The sequence below is a fragment of the Amblyomma mixtum genome, chromosome 1 (genome assembly GCF_055824585.1).
Source record: "Amblyomma mixtum isolate Tamu chromosome 1, ASM5582458v1, whole genome shotgun sequence".
NCBI lineage: Eukaryota > Metazoa > Arthropoda > Arachnida > Ixodida > Ixodidae > Amblyomma > Amblyomma mixtum.
Window position 1 is genome coordinate 256,615,605 of NC_143012.1, and position 19,618 is coordinate 256,635,222.

Consider the following 19,618-nt stretch of genomic DNA (forward strand, 5'->3'; position numbering starts at 1 on the left):
TGCGGATTCAAAATCAAAAAGCTGACCTGACACCGCGCTACCACTGCTTGCCAAGCGACTCTTGCCCACGAGGCTACAGCAGCCCTTTCTACATCACTGGATGGCAGGGGTTTCCCAAGGAATTTAAATTAGTAGAGGTGTCTAAATTGCTATGGTGGGGGGTACAGAAGAAACGGCACTCATTTTCTGTTTTTTTTTATTTGTGCGTTGATGTGTCGCGTAAGACTATAGCAACGTTTATGACTCCAACACTCATGACGAAGACGACAAAAATTCGCCGCCTTGAGTTAAAAAATAATTCACTGAGAATTAACAATTCATACATATTTTCTGATTTCAAACATTCTACTATTTTACTTAGCTTTTTTCCCGCACTCATACCTCCCTGGCATTCACCACCGCACCTTGACCAATCCCCCCGCGTGGGTATGTGCCATTTTCATATGGTGAAGAAGAAGAAGAAGAAGGGGGTGCCTTCATAAAAACAAGAGGGTGTATACACCTTCCCCCCTTCCCCATCCCTAGGAGGTGTGAAGGGAAATCAGTGCTGGCTGCAATCTTAGGCACTTTTTATCCCCGCTGCTCGTGTTTCTGGTTCACCTTGCTCCTATGGCGCACTGGGAGCTTTCGGACGCGTCTGCAGTCTCAGTAGCAACTCGGCACTTCACAGTCAAGTTGCCTGACATATCCGCCCGACATTTCAAGAGATAGGAAAAGAAAGGTCCCAAACGCGATCTCTGCAGCTGCACAACTTCAAATGAGGCGCCGACAGTACCGGAACTTCGTCAGCCGGAAGCACTTATACTTATAAGTACTTATACTTATAAGTACTTATACTTATAAGTACTTATTTTACTTTTAGTATACTTATTTTATACTTATAAGTATGACCTCCTTTGTTAGTACCAACTTTATCAAACGTTGGTAACCCGTTGGTTAGCACCATAGCACAACCCGTACGACCTCCTCACCACCGGCTCACTGGTTTGGTTTATTCTGCGGACATTGTTTCAAAGGTGTTTTCCACGCAAAACAGAAACTCGAGCCTGATATTTTATTCGTTGTACAACGTGCTAGGTCATCGTCGACATTTAGCGGCTTGATGTTGAGTGACCAAGCAACGTTGTTTGTAGTTTACATCTAATATGGCGGCTTTCCCATTGGCTGGTTGTAGAACGTTCTGCTAGTTTTGCTTCTCACTGGAGATATTAGGAACACGAACGTACAAGCTACGGGGCTGAAGAGTGTGTAAACATGAGCAGTTTTAGATAAGCATTGAGCCCTCTGTAGACACTTAGTATCTTGGTGCCATCAGGCGATTTTTTTAATTGATGTTATTAGCACTTCTTGGCTGGCTACGGCGAACGCCTTGCAGCCAGTGAACGTGTTCCCATTCCTTCTTGCTTTTAGCTTCGGAAAATATTATAGATGAGTTGGGATCTCTGCAAGGATGTCCTCAATTCAGACGTGCCGGGACACTTCGGACGCCGTGGAAATGTGCCCTTCTCTTGGACTTTACCTCAAAACAATCGCCCGCTTAAACGTCAGCATACAGCTGCCACAAATGAAGACGCCGGGACGGAGCATTTCAAGCTGGGAGGTGATGGAGAAATTGCGACAAGCCATAAAGCCCGACGAGTTCACAACGTTAAAAATCAGTAAAACGACTCTTGAGTTCATCCGCTTCGAAGGCGAAGTGGAAAACCGCAGTGCTCTAAAGGCGGTCGTCGCTCGGCTAGAAAACAGCACAGTCAAGCTGAGCGGGTTTCCCGAGAACTTGCGCGTACGTGCGGCCGAAGCTAAGGTTCCGTTCCCAACGCGACACGACTGGGACTCGTATTTTCGCGATGCCAAGGGTATGGACGAGATGAAACCCGGTGAGCGACCGGACACGATCTACGTGCAGGTAAGGCTATGCACGGTGTTGTAACGATTGCATTTATTTCTTGTTTGTACTTGTATGTACCAGGCTTTCGTGGTTGCTTCGAGACGTTTCAATGCTGCCTCTGTCGCTTTCCTGGCGTCCTCGGTGCTCGAACGACAACGGTCCTCTCGGCGACGCTTGGAAGCGCTTTGAACGCAGCTTGAACCCATGCGACGTGTTCAAAATCGTGACAGAAAGGGGAACGCACTGGTGTTCACTTCAGACAATTTTATTGGTGGTTTTGCATGCACCCATGTGTTACGCTGGGCTCGTCAATTTCAATGAATACACATTGTTTGGTTTGGTTTATGGGGTTTAACGTCCCAAAGCGACTAAGGCTAAGAGAGACGCCGTAGTGGAGGGCTCCGGAAATTTCGACCACCTGGGGTTCTTTAACGTGCACTGACATCGCACAGTACACGGGCCTCTAGAATGCACATTGTGTGCAGAGAGAGAGAGAGAGACTCTTTAATTAAATGCAGAGAATTTAGCCGGCGTTTCAATATCGCTGGCATGCTACTCTGCGTAGGGAGGGGAATTTGGGAGATAAAGACAGAAGGAGAGCAGCGTGGAAGAGGTAAAACAAAAAAAAATGAAGATAAAATGCGGCCATGAAATGGGTACTAAGGATGCAATGGCGAGTATTGATGTAACCTATGGAATGATGGATTGTGTGCATGCATATGTGGTAAGCGTATTGAGCTATGTAGTGAATAGCAGCTACTCGATCTGCATGTACAGCAACCTGAGTGAAACTGTTAGGTTCCGTATGGTTCACTCAGTCGTTGGCACATCTTTCATTATTAAGGTGCTATCGAGATATCGTAGTGATGGAAACGATTTTGTGATGAAAATTCAGCCAGACATTGCGCAGCTTCGTTATGTCTTCTGCTGCACTTTCATCAGAAGGTCTAGGTGCATTGCGTAGTGTGTCACATTTGAATGGTTTCATATTTTCATGCTTTTGTCATTTCACTATATTTGCTATCTTGTAGCAACATAGCATAGTGGGTAAGTTGGTATTGCATCTTAAGGAACAAAACAGCGCAACTAGAACGAAGGACCAGAAAAAGAGATACATGAACACGGGCTGACTTACAACTGACTGTTTTAATCTGAAAACCACATATAAATAGTCTCTAATCGCTGCGTCACGGCCTCATGTCATCATCACAAACTACTAACTTAATATGTCTGTTGGAACAACGTGGGGGCCTGTAGGTGCTTGCGTTTCAGCAATTGTTATATTCCTTGCTCTTTAGGTTTGTAGTTTGTGATGATGACGTGAGGCCGTGACGTAGCGATTAGAGATTATTTATATGTGGTTTTCTGATTAAAACAGTCAGTTGTAAGTCAGCGCGTGTTCATATATCTCTTTTTTTGTGGTCCTTCGTTTTAGTTGCGCTGTTTCGTTCCTTAATTTGCTATCTTTCATGTCATGCTTTCTCATGGTGCTTTATAGCTATCATGGAGTGTGTTTTTGTACTGCAGGCAGTGGTCATTGCATTCCTCTTCAGTTTGTATTCAAATGTTCAGGTGCCTTGAAGGTGTTTTCAGAATCTGAATACCTTTGTGCAGGGTCTGCCGTGTAAGTGGTTTGCTGACAAGCGACGCGATGCTGATCGGCCAAGTGAGCAGCTGGTGCGACAGGCGTTCGGTGGACCCGGGCCAGTTCGGCGTCTGGACATTCCTCTGCTCGATCCGTATCAGAAGGATGCGGAGGCTGCAGTGGGACGCATCTCGACCTTCTCATTCAGCCAGGAGTTGACCTTTGATGTGTACGTCCAGTACATGGAGTACATGGGCTTTGTCAAAGCCATGGACTCACTACGTGGCATGAAGCTTATGCTCAAGACACCTGAGGGACGTGCCTTCACAGCCAACATCAAAGTGCGTACTGCGCTGCATGGGCTAGTGGTACGGGGGTGTTGACTGCCCTTCAATTTTTCTCAATACTGGTCATAGCTGGCATATACACCGCTGTGCTCTTGTGGCTGGCTCATCTTACTGCATGGTGGTGGTCGTCTGTTGCCATAAATGAGTGCATGTGTCACCTGGCATAACCTGCAGTCATTCATGCACACCACCTCCACTTAGTTTTCTCCATGTCACTGAGAAATAGAAATAGGCCTAATGGAACAAGATATGCTCCCCCTCCCCTAAAAAAAAAAGCAGATTTCTAGTTTTATTGCCACCGTTGTTCTCTTGTGGATAAGATGGTAGTAAGCATTTGTTCTCTTTTTTTCTTAATCCAAAGCCCTCCACTTTGGCATAGCAAACAGCCTACACTAGGCCTCCATGGTATAATAATTATTGTTAATGTTTTATTGAAAGCAGGATAAGATGTTTATAGCCACGGCATCTGCTATCAAAGCATGAAGCACCTGAGCTGCGGTTGGCGGAAATAAAAGGAACAAGGAGAAGACAGGCATTCGGTCTTTCTGGTACACCTCCGTTTTCAAGCATCTTAATAAAAATATATTATGTAACTTCAAGATAACTTCACACGTACCATTACTAGAAATGGCTGAAGAACCATATGTGGGAGCCAACAGCACTCCCCATTTTTTCTGCATTACTTTCATTACGGTACTGTACAGCGAGATATGCAGTAAAGACCTCATTACACTAAGCACACTTTTCTGAACTGAACTGAGTATATTATAGGTGCACTGAAGAGGAATCTGAACTCGTCTTTTTGCCGCGGGAACTCCATCTACACGTTCGAAGCATTCTTAGAAACCTCGACTTATTGCCCTGTGTGGCCGATTTCTCTAATTAAATCGAATTAATGTCCGGCTCCCACCTTTATTTTTTGAATTCTCCCCGTACAGTGGGCGTAGTCGACCAACACGTGGAGTGCCTTTCAGCCAGCTTTGTGTAGGCTTTGCTTTCGCTTTATTTTGTTTTTTAGGTTTCCGTTAATAAATAGTTTTATTCGCAGATAATATAGCCGCAAAATAAGCCTGCAGAAATAAAAATATGCGCGGACTATTTGCTTCTACGGACTACTACGCATTACTCCGCCGATGGCAGAGCGGCAAGCCGCCACGGGACTGGGTGAAAGGCACTCCACGCGTTGGTCGACTCCGCCCACCGTACGGGGGAGAATTAAAAAAAAAGAAAAGGTGGGAGCCGGACATTTATTCGATTTAATTAGAGAAATCGGCCACACGGGGCAATAAATCGAAGTTCCTAAGAATGCTCGGAATGTGTAGATTGAGTTCCCGCGGCAAAAAGACGAGTTCAGATTCCTCTTCACGGCATCTTTAAAGGGACAGTGACGAGAGCTCTATTAATATTTTTTTATAGCAAAATTTGATAGTTCGGCATTTCATGGCTTTGTTGCCACTTGGCCAGCAGCAAAAGATGCATTTATTTCTAAGAAATTTGGATTCGAAGTTGAAAAGTTTTTCCCGCCGCTCTGATTCAAACTTGGGTCTCTCTTATGACGACACAGGACTAAGTGACGTGAAACATGACGTGCACATAACGTAACGCTGACTCCGTGATTTCTGACGGCCAGCAGAGCGGCCTAGCAGCAGCCGAAAAGAAAGCTACCGCCGGCCGCACGTTGAAGGCATCTATCGGCTATTGCGGCCGTCGCTACCGTCGCTTCGTTTACATTTGCACCGGCGTTTTGGCAGCGTTACGATGGATCCCGTTCTCAAAGTCTTCAACGAAGTTCTCGCATACCGTATACCTTGTTACCGTTAGCGGAATACCGGGAGCCCGCCTACCGCCGGTGAGCAGGCGCTAATTGGTCCCGATGCTTCAGGCGCGTGCGTAGCTGCCGGTTACGTGGCGCCATCTGGCGACGTCAAGGAGATTTGCGCATGCATTGGCTGCGCCTCAGTGATTCATAGCTTCTCGTGTCCCATTGTTACTCGAAGCATTGTTTCTAGCAACACTGTCTTGTCCTATGACGTCATAACGTTTGTACTTGCGAGTTTGGCCTGTGGCGGCGATACCTGTATTTTGGTTCTTGCTCTTTTCTACGTTACAAGAGCTTTGTTGTCAGTATGAGTGGTGTTTTTGTAATCAAGAGCTGGTATTCTGTCGATATAAGCCAACTTCAATTTCTTCTCTGTGTCCCTTTAAAGGTGCCCTGCGACGTAGATAAAGCATGGGGTCTTTATTCTTTGTATGCAGAGTAAGGGACATTGTGAGTCCCGAACGCGCAATGAGATCACCGAAATCATAATATTTGATATTTTAATCTTCGCTAGAAATGCTTCTTTCGAGCCTATGGTGTCGCAACGCGGCGGCCATTTGCGGCAGCGGAAATGAGGCGGCATCCAGATAGGGCGCTGCCTTTCTCATTGGTTGGGCGTCCAGTTTGCATATTGTTCCTTTATACTTGCGAAATGAATCCAAAATATTATGTCTCTGAGTACTGAAAGCTTTTCGCATGCCACAAAAACTGGAAAGAAGCAGGGAAAGTGAATGAAAACTAACAAGAATACAGCTAGGGGCGACACTTTCCATTCCGCTTCAAACCTTCGTGGCGGCCAGCGCTGTTCAAAAAACCTTGGCTCAAACCAGAAAGCGAGCGCGTCGAGACCGGCCGTGACCATACCAAGACGGCAGCGAAAAAAAAAGCCAGTCGACAAGAAAGGCCGGACAGGAGACCGGAGTCGAGTTTGGGGGGGAGGAGGGCTACTGCCCACCGCCTTCCAGTCCGACTAAAAAAGAAACTTCGGGAGCTTCCTTTGTTGTTTTTCACCCCTGCCCTGAGTACGGCGTCGCGTACGCGCGGGGAAGACGCCGTCAAAATGAGCGGATGTCTACAGCCCGGACAAAGCAACAACTGCATGCACGCTTCCGCTGCGTGTGCGCCAGGCGCGGTTCTGATTGGTAGCGCCCAATCTCGGTACTGGGTGAGTGAAATGGGCGAGTGAAGTGCGTTTTCGTCTGAGCTTTTCATTTCGAATTTTCAGAGTGGAATAACTTTCGTTTGCATGCTCCGATTTCAATAATTCTTTTTGCTCTGGTCTCTGGAAAGCACGATGAATCTATTTAATGATATTAACTGGTACCGAGGAAATCATCGCGGTGCCCCTTTAAGGGGGGACCCTGGTCTTGAAAAGAAAATTTTATTAATCTAGATATAGTAATGAAAATTTCAGGCCACATGTATTTTTGTGTCCTGGTTTTAGATATGTCATTTAATTTCGTGTAAAACAATTCCTTGAGCACTTGTGCAATTTTTATGCAAGTCTTTTGGAGAGAGCATATAAGAAAATTTGCTGCAGGAAACTCGCTGAAATGCATGCCATTGGGCTCTCTTGACACCAAAGAATGCAATAAGGGTAAAATTATCATCCTGGCTACCATAGAACTTGAGCTATAGGGTACTGAAGCTGCCACTTTAGAAACAGGAATACACACTTTTCTTCTCATTTCTGAAGAGACAACTTCAAAACTCTATAGCTCAAGTTCTATGATGGCCAGGATGATAATTTTACCCTTATTGTATTCCTTGGTGTCAAGAGAACCCAATGGCATACATTTCATCAAGTTTCTAGCAGCAAATTTTCTGCAAAACTTTTCCCAATATACTTGCATAAAAATTGCACAAGTGCTCAAGGAATTGTTTTACACGAAATTAAATGACATACCTAGAATCAGCGCACAAAACTACTGGAAATTTCATAACTGTGACTTCATTAATAAAAATTTTTTTTCCAAGACCAGGGTCCCCCCTTAAGTAACAACAAATCAGCAAATAACCTGCTTTTGAGTGAATTCTTTTTGCAATTGTTCTCTAGGTACTGAGCGATTCCAGCAAAGCACACTTTCAAGATGGTTGGTTCATTGCAATTGGTAAAACAAGAGTGCAACACAAGGCAAGGACGTAAAAAAACAAATGAGCAGGACAGGCATATGGAATGCCATCTCAAGTCATTTTATGTTGCAAAGCGCTTGCAGTGTGAATAGCAGCCTCACTCTGAGCGGGGTGCAAAAGGGTGGTTAAGTAAAGATGGAACAAACAGGCGCAGAGAATGGCCGCACATGTGATGCATAATCTGGATCCAGTTAGGTTCTGAGATTGAATAAGAACTCTGCTGCCTGGTGGTTGTCTAAGTAAGGGAGGACGTACTACAACAAATGTACTGAGGTTGCTATCAGTCCGCTGTTTATTAGTGATGTTGTGCTGAAGGGTGTATGACTTGAAGACAATATTGGCACCTAGCAAAATGTAAGCAAGGTAACTTAAATGTGGACAGAAAAATGTGGACATTTTAATTTAGGTAGACTCAATACTAATACAGTTGATTTTCAACCTGAAGTAGCAGAGTCTGCTCTTTAGACGTGTTAATGGACGTTGCGTGTATTTCCTTTCCAAAATCTAATAGTTTGGTGTTTTCCTATTTGTGTATCATTTGATGCTGATGGTACATTCGAGGGTTGTTCAAGTTTTGTCTTGCGGTCTGTGAGGTTTCTGTTGATGCATACAAAGGAAGCCAACCATTTCCAGCAGGAGGCCAATCATTTCTGTTGAGTGACAGAATGTTGTTACAGTTCGTAGCGCCCTCTTCCCCAAGAGTACATACCCTTTGGTGCAGTACAGCGGTGATACACTGCACCGCCGATGCACTGGTCTCTGCATGCTGTCATGTAGAAGAATGAGGGCATTTTTTATGCATCAGCCACATTACAACTTGGACTTTGCACCATCACACTGGTGCCTGCTTTTCACGAGAGAGGAACTCCCGAATTGTGAGTGCTTCATATTTGAAAAAGAGTTCACTGGTGCAGTGCACTGTGGATGTCTACAGACACCCTTGCTCTTCTGCGAGGGCATGCAGAGAGACCAAAGCAGAAGTGCATCGCCCCTGATGGTGACTATTAGTACATCAGTAAGTGGGTATTGGATGTAGCCTGTTTCAATTTCCATTGCTTGATGAAAGGTTTACAACCAAGTAGGCAAAACTTAGGCTACAATTTGAGTGTAGGGTGAGCGAGTTAGTATTGCTGCTGTTGGTGCAGGTGGACTTTGACAGGTCGAGGCACCTGAGTGATGAGAGCATCCAGAGGCGGCAGCAGGAGAGGCTTAAACTGGAAGCACTGGAAAAGGAGCGAGAAGAGCGTGTTCTACGCGAACGCCTGGAAGAAGAACGAATGCGGGAGGCAGAAAGGTGAGCATGGCTGTTATTTGGTAGTGTGTGACTCTTCTGGCTGAATCAGTCTAATGTGTGAGACAGCGGGGCTTCATGGGCTGACCAAATGTGAGCGAAACGTCCTTACAGCCGAATGTTAGCCTCGGGAAGCACAGTCGGGAGGAGTGCAAATGCATCCACTATCATGCTGATTAAAAAGAGGCTAGTTCCTCCTTGTTGCCTTCCTGATGATCCACAGGACAGAGGAACTGAAAGGCAAACTACACTGATGCATTTTATAGGGACATCTGTTAAGCACCCTTTCCTGGGTTTTATGTCGTACTAGTATTAGTATGTTGTAGTTGTCGGCGTAACCAGTGAGTATGTCACCATGGGAACCACTCGGGAGTAGCGGGTTACTGAAGAAGGAGGAAAATATGACGTGAGCAGGGGAATGCGTAACCGGTCAGTGGTTACCATTGGGAACAATCCAGAGGGTGGTTACCTTGGATGGACTAGGAGGGTATGGCGAGAGCAGAAAAATCCCCAACTAGAGGATAGTTACCATGAGAGGAAGAGTGTAAAAAGGTGCATCCTGTGTGTGGTTGCCACAGGAACCAATGGGAGGGTAGTTACCCTGCAAGGAGGAGAAAAGTTACCATTGAAGGAGGAGGGTATGGCAAGAGCGTTGGAAGGCATAATCACAGGTTAGTCACCACGGAACTGTCCGGAAGGTGGTTGCTGTGGAAGGAGGAGAGTATGGTGAGAGTGTAAAAAGGCGAGCCGGTGGGTGGTTGCAACAGGAATCACCAGGAGGGTGATTGCCGTGGAAGGATGAAGAAGGTTATAGTGGAAGGAGAATGGTACGCTAATTGCGTAGGAAGGCATAACCAGAGGGTGTTTACTGTGAAAGGAGGAGGGTGTGGCTAGAGCAAAGGAATCCCCAACCGTAGGATGGTTACTGTGGAAGGAGGAGAACATGATGAGAGCGCAAGAAGGCGCAATGGGTGGATAGTTGCTGCAGGAAGCACCCGGAGGGTAGTTACCTTGGAAGGAAGAAGATATGGCTAGAGCATAGGAAGGCGTACCTGGAGGTGTGTTACCACGGGAACCGTCAAGAACATGGTTACCATGGAAAAAGGATGGTGTGGTGAGTATGGAGAAGCCCCTCAACCAGAAGGTGGTTACTGTGGAAGGAGGAGGATATGGCAAAAGCGTAAGAAGGCGCAACCAGCAGATGGCTGCCACAGGCACGAATTGGTGGGTAGTTACCCTGGAAAGAAGGATTACCATGAAAGGAGGAGGGTATAATGAGAGTGTGTGAAGGCATAACCGGAGAATGGTTAACGCGGGATTCGTCCACAAGGTGGTTACTGTGGAAGGAGGAAGAATCACTCACCACAGGTTGGGTACCGTGGAAGGAGGAGGGTACCAGAGGCCGATTACCAGAGAGAGCTTAACCAGGGTCCGATTACCATAGAAGGAGGAAGGTATCGCGAGAGCATAAGGCGCAAGCAGAGAGTGGTTGCCACGGGAACTACGTGGAGGGTAGTTACCCTGGAAGCAGGAGGAGGATGGTGTACCATGGAAGGAAGATGGTATGGCGATACTGTAGGAATACGTGACCAGAGGCTAGTTACCATGGAAGGAGGAGGGAGAGAGTGGTGAGAACAGAGGAACATAGCACGATCCGTGGCAGCTGCTGCGAAATACACTGCCCAAGGAGAGCGTCATCGGTGGCGCCGCATGCCTAGAGTGGTGGACTGGAGGGGAGAGCTAGTCAGAAAATGAGTATGTGTGAAAAACTAAATAAAGCACTCTAGAGCTATACAGATATGAAGTTGCTCTCATATTCTCTTCCTCAACATATCATATAATATAAATTCCTTAAGAGCTGTCACTGGATCTCTCATTACACTTAGGTAACCATAGTATCAGTTTTTTTTCTACCTCCTCATCAAAAATAAGCTTAGGTAAACCATGTTAATCCCATTCAGTTTAAGGGGTAGAGACACTAGGTAAATTTTTTACTGTCGATTTTGCTTAAGACATTAGTAAACATGGATCACCACGTGAAATGCGCTTACACCCAGTAAATAATTCATAATTGAATTTCTTCTTGCATTTCGTTTTGGTTTTTGTCTTTGCAGTCAAGTGGTGCTTGTGATGTCGCAAGTAGGTATATGAGATCACATGAGGCGTACGAAAACTTCATTGTAATAATTCTTTGTCCACTTGCTGTCCTTTTGGCTTCTGGGCCGCGTTATCATAAAAGATGGAGTGGGTTCAAACAACAAAGCAGCAAATATATTGCTGGTTTGTATGCCTCATGTTATCTCATGCCTACTTGTGACATCGAAACCACCGTTTTGCTGCTGAAATTGAAACTGAAACTACATGAGAATTAATTATGAGTGACTTACTGTGGTGTGGGTGAATTCCACATGGCATTCCATGTTCACTAATAATTCAGGAATCATTCCAAAGAAAAAAGAAAAGAAAAATTTGGTGTGTCCACCCCTTCAAGCCTAAAGTGATCACCTTCAAGGAGACAGTGACAGTGGCCATTATTGTAGATGCTAACACTGCCTGAGCTGTGCACATTGTGTGCTTCCATCTTAGTCACTGTTCGCTGCTTGAGGCCTACTTTTTGAAGTAAAACCATGTTATGCAGGAAGTCGGCTGCAATATCGGCCTGAATATTAAATGTTGAAAACTAGTCCTAACAAATGTTGCAAAAGTTGGTAGGTTAATGGGATAGGAATATATATGCACCATTCATTGTGAACGACAGACCTACTGAAACATGCTGCTGTAGTCTGACGCTGCGAGTCAGCTTGTGCCATGGCTACATGGAGAAGGCCTGCAAAACCATGCACCTTTCTTTTGAGCAGATGGATCAGAATTCTGGCTAAAAGCTTGAGCAAATCGGTCAGTTTTGCTTGCCATAATCAACCTGCACGCCGTGTAATGAGGACAGATTTTATTGTGCAACATAGGTGTGCACTTCTTTTTTCCTTCAAGTAAGGAGTTGGGTGTAGGGAAGAAGAGACGTACCGACCAAATCCAGCTTGCTCGGCTTAAGGGCTGAAACTGGCAGCATGCATTTGGGTCTGTGTCACGACATGGGGGCAAGATATGGTGTGGCAAGACAGCCGCCGCTGCTTTGGGGCAAGCATTTGACTCCATACTGCTCACTGGGTGCAATTTAGGGAACTGGCCGGGCTGTTACTTTGTCTGCACACAGTCCCAGTGGTGCTGTTTGTTGCAGGCGGCGTCAGCGGGAGGAAGAGGAGCAAAGGGAACGCAGACGTGAAGAGAGGCAGCGTCGGCGCGAAGAGCGCAAAAGGCGCGAGGAAGAGGAGGAGGCTAAAAAAAGAAAGGAGGAGGACGAAGCCATGAAGAGGTGCCTGTGAGGAACCCTAACATCTTGCCAATCGCGACATAGGCCAGAACATTAGCAGGCAATGGGCTGGCATTTTGTTCTGGAGAAAGCAGTTTCACCTTATTGCTTCACTGATGTGTCTTCAACTTGGTAAATCTTGAAGTAATTGTGCTGCTTGGTAACCTGACACAGCTTAACAAGCAATGGCTGTTGTCTAGCTTGACTTTGAGATATGTTAGGTCTAACAAAGAGCAAGGATTTATGTTGATTTATTGCTGTTCTTGGTCTAGCTACTACTACTTTAGCACTGGCACTCATTTCACTGTGCATGTAAAATAGGGAGGTGGGTTTGGGTACTAGCAAGTTTATTTGCGTCAAGTTTATTTGCAGCTCTGCTGCTTGCAAAATGTTCACAGCCTGCTCTTAATCTGTTGAGCTGTCAGAATGGAGGGACAAGTACACGCTAACCAGCATGCAGTCATGCTAAGGTGTTGGGCTGCTTTGTTACTTTGATAAGCCTATTCAAGGCTTTGTGGGCAGAACAAGTCGTAATGTTATTATTTTTATAGTAGTCCTCTTGACTTTTCTCTGATTTGCAATTTCCGCTTGTGCCCAGGTACCAGGAAGAGCTGAGAAAACGGTGGGAGGAGGAAGCAGCAAGGAGGAAAAGGGAAGAGGAGCTACGAAAGAATGAGGAAGAGGAAGACAAGCTAAAGATGGAGGGAGAGGAAGGCAGGAAGCGGAAGAGGGAGGAAGAAGAGGACAGGAAGCAAAACTGGGAGGAAGAGGAAGACAGGAAACGAAAGCGGGAGGAAGAGGAAGACAGGAAACGAAAGAAGGAAGAAGAGGAAGACAGGAAGCGAAAGAAGGAGGAAGAGGAAGACAGGAAGCGAAAGAAGGAAGAAGAGGAAGGTAAGAAGCGAAAGAAGGAGGAAGAGGAAGACAGGAAACGAAAGAAGGAAGAAGAGGAAGGTAGGAAGCGAAAGAAGGAGGAAGAGGAAGACAGGAAGCGGAAGAAAGAAGAAGAGGAAGGTAGGAAGCGAAAGAAGGAGGAAGAGGAAGACAGGAAGCGGAAGAAAGAGAAAGCCCAGCTTAGATGGCACCGCGAGGGTAACCGCAAGCGGAGCAGTGACAGGAAAAAGGCCAAGCGCAAGCGCAGGAAAAGAGAGGAAGCTCTTTCCTCAGATGTTCAAGATGGTTCCACAAAGCGGTCAGAGGAACAAAGACGTGTCACTGCAAAACAGCGCCTTGCAGACCAACAGCATATTGCTGAACAAAAGTGCCTTGCACAAGAACAGTGTGCTGCAGAGCAGCAACGACTTGCTGAACAGAAGTACATTGCTGAACAACAGAAACTTGCTGAGCAGAAACATCTTGCTGAACAGCAGCGTCTTGAAGAACTACAACGAATTGCTGAACAGGAACGTATTGCTGAACAGGAACGTATTGCTGAACAGGAACGCCTTGAAGAGCAGCGACGCATAGCTGAGCATCAGCGGCAGGTAGCAGAGTCTCAAGCAAGACAGCAGGAGCATGCCGCAGAGGCCACACGCAAGCTGCAGGCAACTCATTTGCTTCATGAACTTTTTGATCTTGCTCGGGTAAGCGAGTAGCTGTTGTCCTAGGTGCATAGCAGTATGACCATACTGCTAACTATTGCCTAGACTGCCAGCAATTCAATAACTCATGGACCTTCAGGTCCGCAGTTTGAAATTTGTGCAGCAGCTAGCTGCTTGTGAAGCTTTTGGAGGATTATGACTTTCTGGAGTGCAGTGGTAGGAGGTGCACTGCTTTTTTGACTGTAAGACATAGCTGGAGTAATTTCGGCATAATGCTGCAAGGGTAATCTTGCCTGCATTTTACATCGCCACCACCAGCGCATTCTGCTGATGCTAAGCCTAGTCGTCCAGCCTATTCGTGAGCTGTACAGGGCACCATTGCCTCGCCCAACAGCTGCATGCACTGGCTGCTTGTTATATTTTTGGCACAGGTGAAGGGCCTCCGCTGTCACCTCTCGCCTTCCCCCCAACTTGCTGCCCGCTTCTTCTAGGTATTTTGTTTATTAATTTATTGACAAATGTTGCGTTGCAGATCTAACACATTGAAGACATAAGTCGAGACTGGGGTATCAGTGGCTCCTGTACTGCACTTACGTTTGTTGCACGCAACTTAAAGGGACACTGAGGACAGATTTAAGTTGACCTGTATCAATAGGGTACTACATTCTCATCAGAAATAGACCACTGTCAGTGAAAACAGAGCTATTATAAGAGAGAAAAAAGAAAAAAAATGGAACACAGGTGTCTCTGTCACCAGCCGATTTCGCTAGTAAAATGCTTGCATTGACACCGAGTTTTGGGCGCGGATCCTAGCAGCTGCGCTACACTGCCATCTGCTTCAAAATGATGGCAACCCGTCCTTTTCAGTAAGGATGTCGCGAGTTTGTATCGGCTGGCGGGAAGATTTTTGGCGGGAAGATTTTTAAGTGTAATTTTCTCTGCGATAAATTTGTGTTTTACTGCCAGATATCGATATATCTAGAAAGAGCTGAGAAATCACTTTTTACTGAAAGGAATAGTTGGATGGAGTTGTTTGCAGTGTCCCTTTAACATGGATAACATGCTCACCTATCAGGATACCTCTCATATTTGTTTTGTTTTTACTGCGTATGAGCTGCTGATAATGGACAATGAGGTACTGTTGTGCTGGGATATCATATCTTCTCGGGTATCACTCTGCGCAGTTGGCGTAACCATGGTTTTTAGTGCGAAAGCACCTCTAGCTGCACTTTCCGGGGTTCAGCAGTGTCTGTGTGAAGCCTCTGAGTAGCTGGCTCAGTGGGTCAATGCATACCTCAGTTGCGCTGTGAGGAGGTAGTGGTGTCAACCTACAAATTGAGGCAGTTATGTGCCTTTCCTTTTCTGGAAACAAGTGGAAGGTTTAGACTCTCTTGATTTTGTTTAAAGGAAAGGTGCATAACTGCTTCCCTGAGTCAGTGGACACCTCAATCGCACTTTATACTACATGACACTAACAATGGTTTTCAGTGCGAAAGCACTTCTAGCTGCACTTCCTGGGGTTCAGCAGTGTCTGTGTGAAGCCTCTGAGTAGCTGGCTCAGTGGGTCAGTGCATACCTCAGTTGCGCTGTGAGGAGGTAGTGGTGTCAACCTACAAAGTGAGGCAGTTATGTGCCTTTCCTTTTCTGGAAACAAGTGGAAGGTTTAGACTCTCTTGATTTTGTTTAATGGAAAGGTGCATAACTGCTTCCCTGAGTCAGTGGACACCTCAATCCCACTTTATACTACATGGCAGTAACAATGGTTTTTAGTTCGAAAGCACTTCTAGCTGCACTCCCTGGGGTTCAGCAGTGTCTGTGTGAAGCCTCTGAGTAGCTGGCTCAGTGGGTCAATGCATACCTCAGTTGCGCTGTGAGGAGGTAGTGGTGTCAACCTACAAATTGAGGCAGTTATGTGCCTTTCCTTTTCTGGAAACAAGTGGAAGGTTTAGACTCTCTTGATTTTGTTTAATGGAAAGGTGCATAACTGCTTCCCTGAGTCAGTGGACACCTCAATCCCACTTTATACTACATGGCAGTAACAATGGTTTTTAGTTCGAAAGCACTTCTAGCTGCACTCCCTGGGGTTCAGCAGTGTCTGTGAAGCCTCTGAGTAGCTGGCTCACTGGGTCAGTGGCGGCAGTGTCCGCCTGCAAAAAACCATGCTTTCGCACACCATTTCGTGCTTAGCAGTGCTAAACTACCAGCCATTTCTTCATAGGGTGCATGCTGGTGTGTGATCTGTGGAAACAAGTGTCGATAGTCTGGGAAGCGAAACAAATTGAAAATACAAGAGACGTGGCACTACGGTGGGTCATGAGCATGCTAGACAGAGGCTTTTTTAGAAGCATCAATCTATTCAGGTAGCTTTTTTGTGCATCGTGTGTCGCATTGGAATGGTGTAGTTGGATTCCCCCTCTCCAGCGGAGCGGTAGCCCTCAGAGTCCCTGTCATGATACTTTGACCTTGTTTTCCAGGCACAGAAGTTGCAGGAAGAAGAGGAGAAGAAGAAGAGCTGCAAGGCGGAGGAAGACAACCTGCGCGAGCACCTGCTGCACCAGGAGCAGCTGCTGCGGGAGAAGTTGCTGAGAAATCTTGAAGCCAAAAAGCGCCAGAGGGCCCTTGAGGCTAAGGTGCAGTCTGGCAAAAACCCCACTGTCCTCATCCGAGCAAGCCAAAGCTGACTGGTGTCCACGCTGGTCTCCCATCACAATATTGGCCTGCTTTGTAAATACACTCATGCTCAGTTTACCATGACTTCTGTTCCTTCTGTTTTGCTCACTGTTCCAGCATTCACATGACTCTTCTCTGCATGAAGCAATGCGTGGTCGGTTATGGAAATTACACTGAGGCGTGTTATGAGGCATCACTGAGCTTTGGTCAGCGGCACCCAGTGCAGTGGCCCAGTGCCTGGCCCTTGCATTCAGCACCTGCCAGCTTTATGCCCTACTTCAATATAGAGATCACACTGTGCCGTGTGACATAATTCAGTACGTGAAAAACCTGCTAAATGAATATATTTACAGCCTTAATTCTGCAAGAAGCAGAGAAGCAAATATTCTTGCACACACTGCACATGAGTCTTCTTCTTGGGTATAGTATTTCCTTAACTTTAACTCCTAACTAAGGAACCCTGAACTTGCTCAGGGTAGCACTCACCTCCCATGTCTTCTTGTGCTGAACCTTTTTCAACACACCCGCCGCGGTGGCTCAGTGGTTACGGCGCTCAGCTGCTGACCCGAAAGACGCGGATTTGATCCCGGCCACGGCGGCCAAATTTCGATGGAGGCGAAGTTCTAGAGGCTCGTGTACTGTGCGATGTCAGTACAAGTTAAAGAACCCCCAGTGGTTGAAATCTCCGGAGCCCTTCACTACGGCGTCCCCCATGGCCTGAGTCGCTTTGGGACGTTAAACCCTAATAAACCAAACCAAACCAAACCTTTTCAACACAGACCCACGAGGCTTTGCCATTTGGCTGCTGAGCCAAAATTTACAGGATCAAATCTTGGCGGTGGCTGCACTATTCTGATGGGTGCAAAATGCAAGAGTGGCCTCGCTGAATGGATGAAATAAACCTGAAGCCTTCCACTACGGTATAAGTTTCAAGGTGCAGTACTTGCCGAGTTGCACTTCTGCTCTACTTGGTGACAGCCCCTCCCATGCTGTTTCCTAATGCAGTCTGTCGCATATATGCGAGCTGTGCATTCCGTGTAGTTTGCGATGAGTTGAAAGGCAAGTATGTTTTAATGTGCACCTGCAGCATTTCTCACACGAAAGCTCAAGTGATAAGCGTAGCATGTCCACTGCACCCCCCCCCCCCCCCCGTTAGTCCTCCACCTGGTGTGGTCCACACACCTTATAATATGCAACAACTTTTCTTGGCAGTAGAGCGAAACTACTGAGCCAAGACACACCCCCTTTTGCTAAGCAGCAGAATATAGCCCCTGGCTGCAGTTAGTTTCCTGTTAAAGCATAGTACTTAATAATCATTAAATAATAATCATAATAATAGTAATAATCATTAAATGCATATTTATGACATAAATGTACATCTTCAACATAAGAGAGTCGCAACAAAAACTTTTTTTATTACAACATATTTTTTTTTTGCCATATCAGGTTACATGAAGGTTCCACAGATGACGCCAGTTACACCAGCAGTAAAGCCTACATGCAATGAGCAGTGTGCCAAATGACCATCCTGCAGCCCAGCTCTGAACCTGTAGGCTTCTTTCCATTATGAAGGAAAGCTATCACCAAGTATAGTGCCACTTCTAGTATTCGGTTGTCTACTTCGCCTTCATTCTAATGCAGTCACTGTAGCCAGAAGGCTAACATACACAGTTACGCTCAGCATCAGAATGCTACAGCCACTGAGCTACTGTTCCACACTAGCTTGTTTGCAGCTTTGATTTTGGAGCTAGGACAGTTTCAGCAAAGAGCGCCATAACTAACATGCTTCTTTGTCTGCATGGGTTGGGGTCAAAAACTCGTTTTAACATAATAGCGTTGCGGAGTTTGTGTCATAAAATTCAGCGTTGGCGTTGACCTTGAGCAAAACATCAATGAAAAATCCTCAGAGAAGCAACCTCGGAGACAGGCGGGTCAGCACGGTCACATGACATTGCGGCGTCATCGCAACCTGCCTATGGATACAGAACAAACTGCCCACTATGGGAGGTGGCAGTTAAATTTGATGATTGGTCGCTCAGGAAGAGCAACCTGGATAGCACAAGGCCCACCAATGACAGCACCTGCCATCGTAGGGCAGTGGTGCATCACTTAACCACTGCACCTCTACGCCATGATTAGTATGAGGACTCCCAGAGATCTATGAATGTAGCGAATGACCAATTTAACATATAAGGGAAATAAGCGATTACGATGTCACGTCATACCCTTAAGGTGGAGCTCAGGTGTCCCCTCCAATTTTTTTCCAAGCATTTTGCCACTGAGAAGCCAAGCACCAGGACAGGGGAAAGCTTATAGCGATTGGAAAACCATTGTGTTGAACCAAGCAACTCCCGCACACAAGACAGGTGCTGAAACCCTTGTGCCACGACTGGGGTTCGCTGACATGGCAGCATAATTTCAGGCCCCAAAGGCATTGCAAGAAGTAGTAGAGTAATAAAGTAGGTGGAATACCAGTAAAGAAGGAAAACATCTTTTGGAACATACCTTTGTCCTTGCTACAAGTCCAGGCTTCTTGAAAGCTGATCTTGAAATTAGTGACGCCTGGAATGATGGGAAGGCAGCGCCCTTTGGTGCTAGTCCTTTTTTTTCCAAGAGTCAACAGGATTCCACATAGTTAAAGTTATGTCAAGCGTTAATAGCCTCATATGCAGGTAACACAGCATATTCCATATGCATATTTGAAGTAAAGTTACGATGGGATTTCAGTAATTCTGGCTTGCTTGATGCCAGTTTATGGTTGGGGGTGGAGGTTGTAAGGAAAAGAAAAGTACTGTAACTATCGCCCTGAATGAACATGGGAACTAAGCTGTGAGGAAAGGAGTGAAGTGTGTGAAAGACACAAGAGAGAAGTCAAAGCACAGAGAGAGAGAAGGTAATTTAATGAAAGGTGTAGCCTCCTATGCCTGGAAAGCCTGCTACTCCACCCTGGGAAAGGGAAAGTAAAAGGAGAGAGAGG

General features: G+C 46.1%; 1 protein-coding gene across 2 annotated transcripts; it reads left to right on the plus strand.

The window, feature by feature from the left end:
- The first annotated feature begins 942 nt into the window (after positions 1–942).
- Positions 943–16,725, plus strand: LOC149371538 (uncharacterized). Of its 2 annotated transcripts, none has more exons than XM_089565799.1 (6): positions 943–1,906; positions 3,503–3,814; positions 8,918–9,066; positions 12,299–12,439; positions 13,029–14,013; positions 16,446–16,725. In XM_089565799.1, exons 1-6 carry the CDS (start codon positions 1,451–1,453, stop codon positions 16,650–16,652), a joined length of 2,250 nt encoding a protein of 749 aa, XP_089421925.1. In that variant the 5' UTR covers positions 943–1,450; the 3' UTR covers positions 16,653–16,725. The 2 variants fall into 2 exon arrangements, with proteins under 2 accessions (XP_089421925.1, XP_089421926.1); XM_089565800.1 differs by having other exon boundaries at positions 12,299–12,433.
- The last annotated feature ends 2,893 nt before the right edge of the window (positions 16,726–19,618 follow it).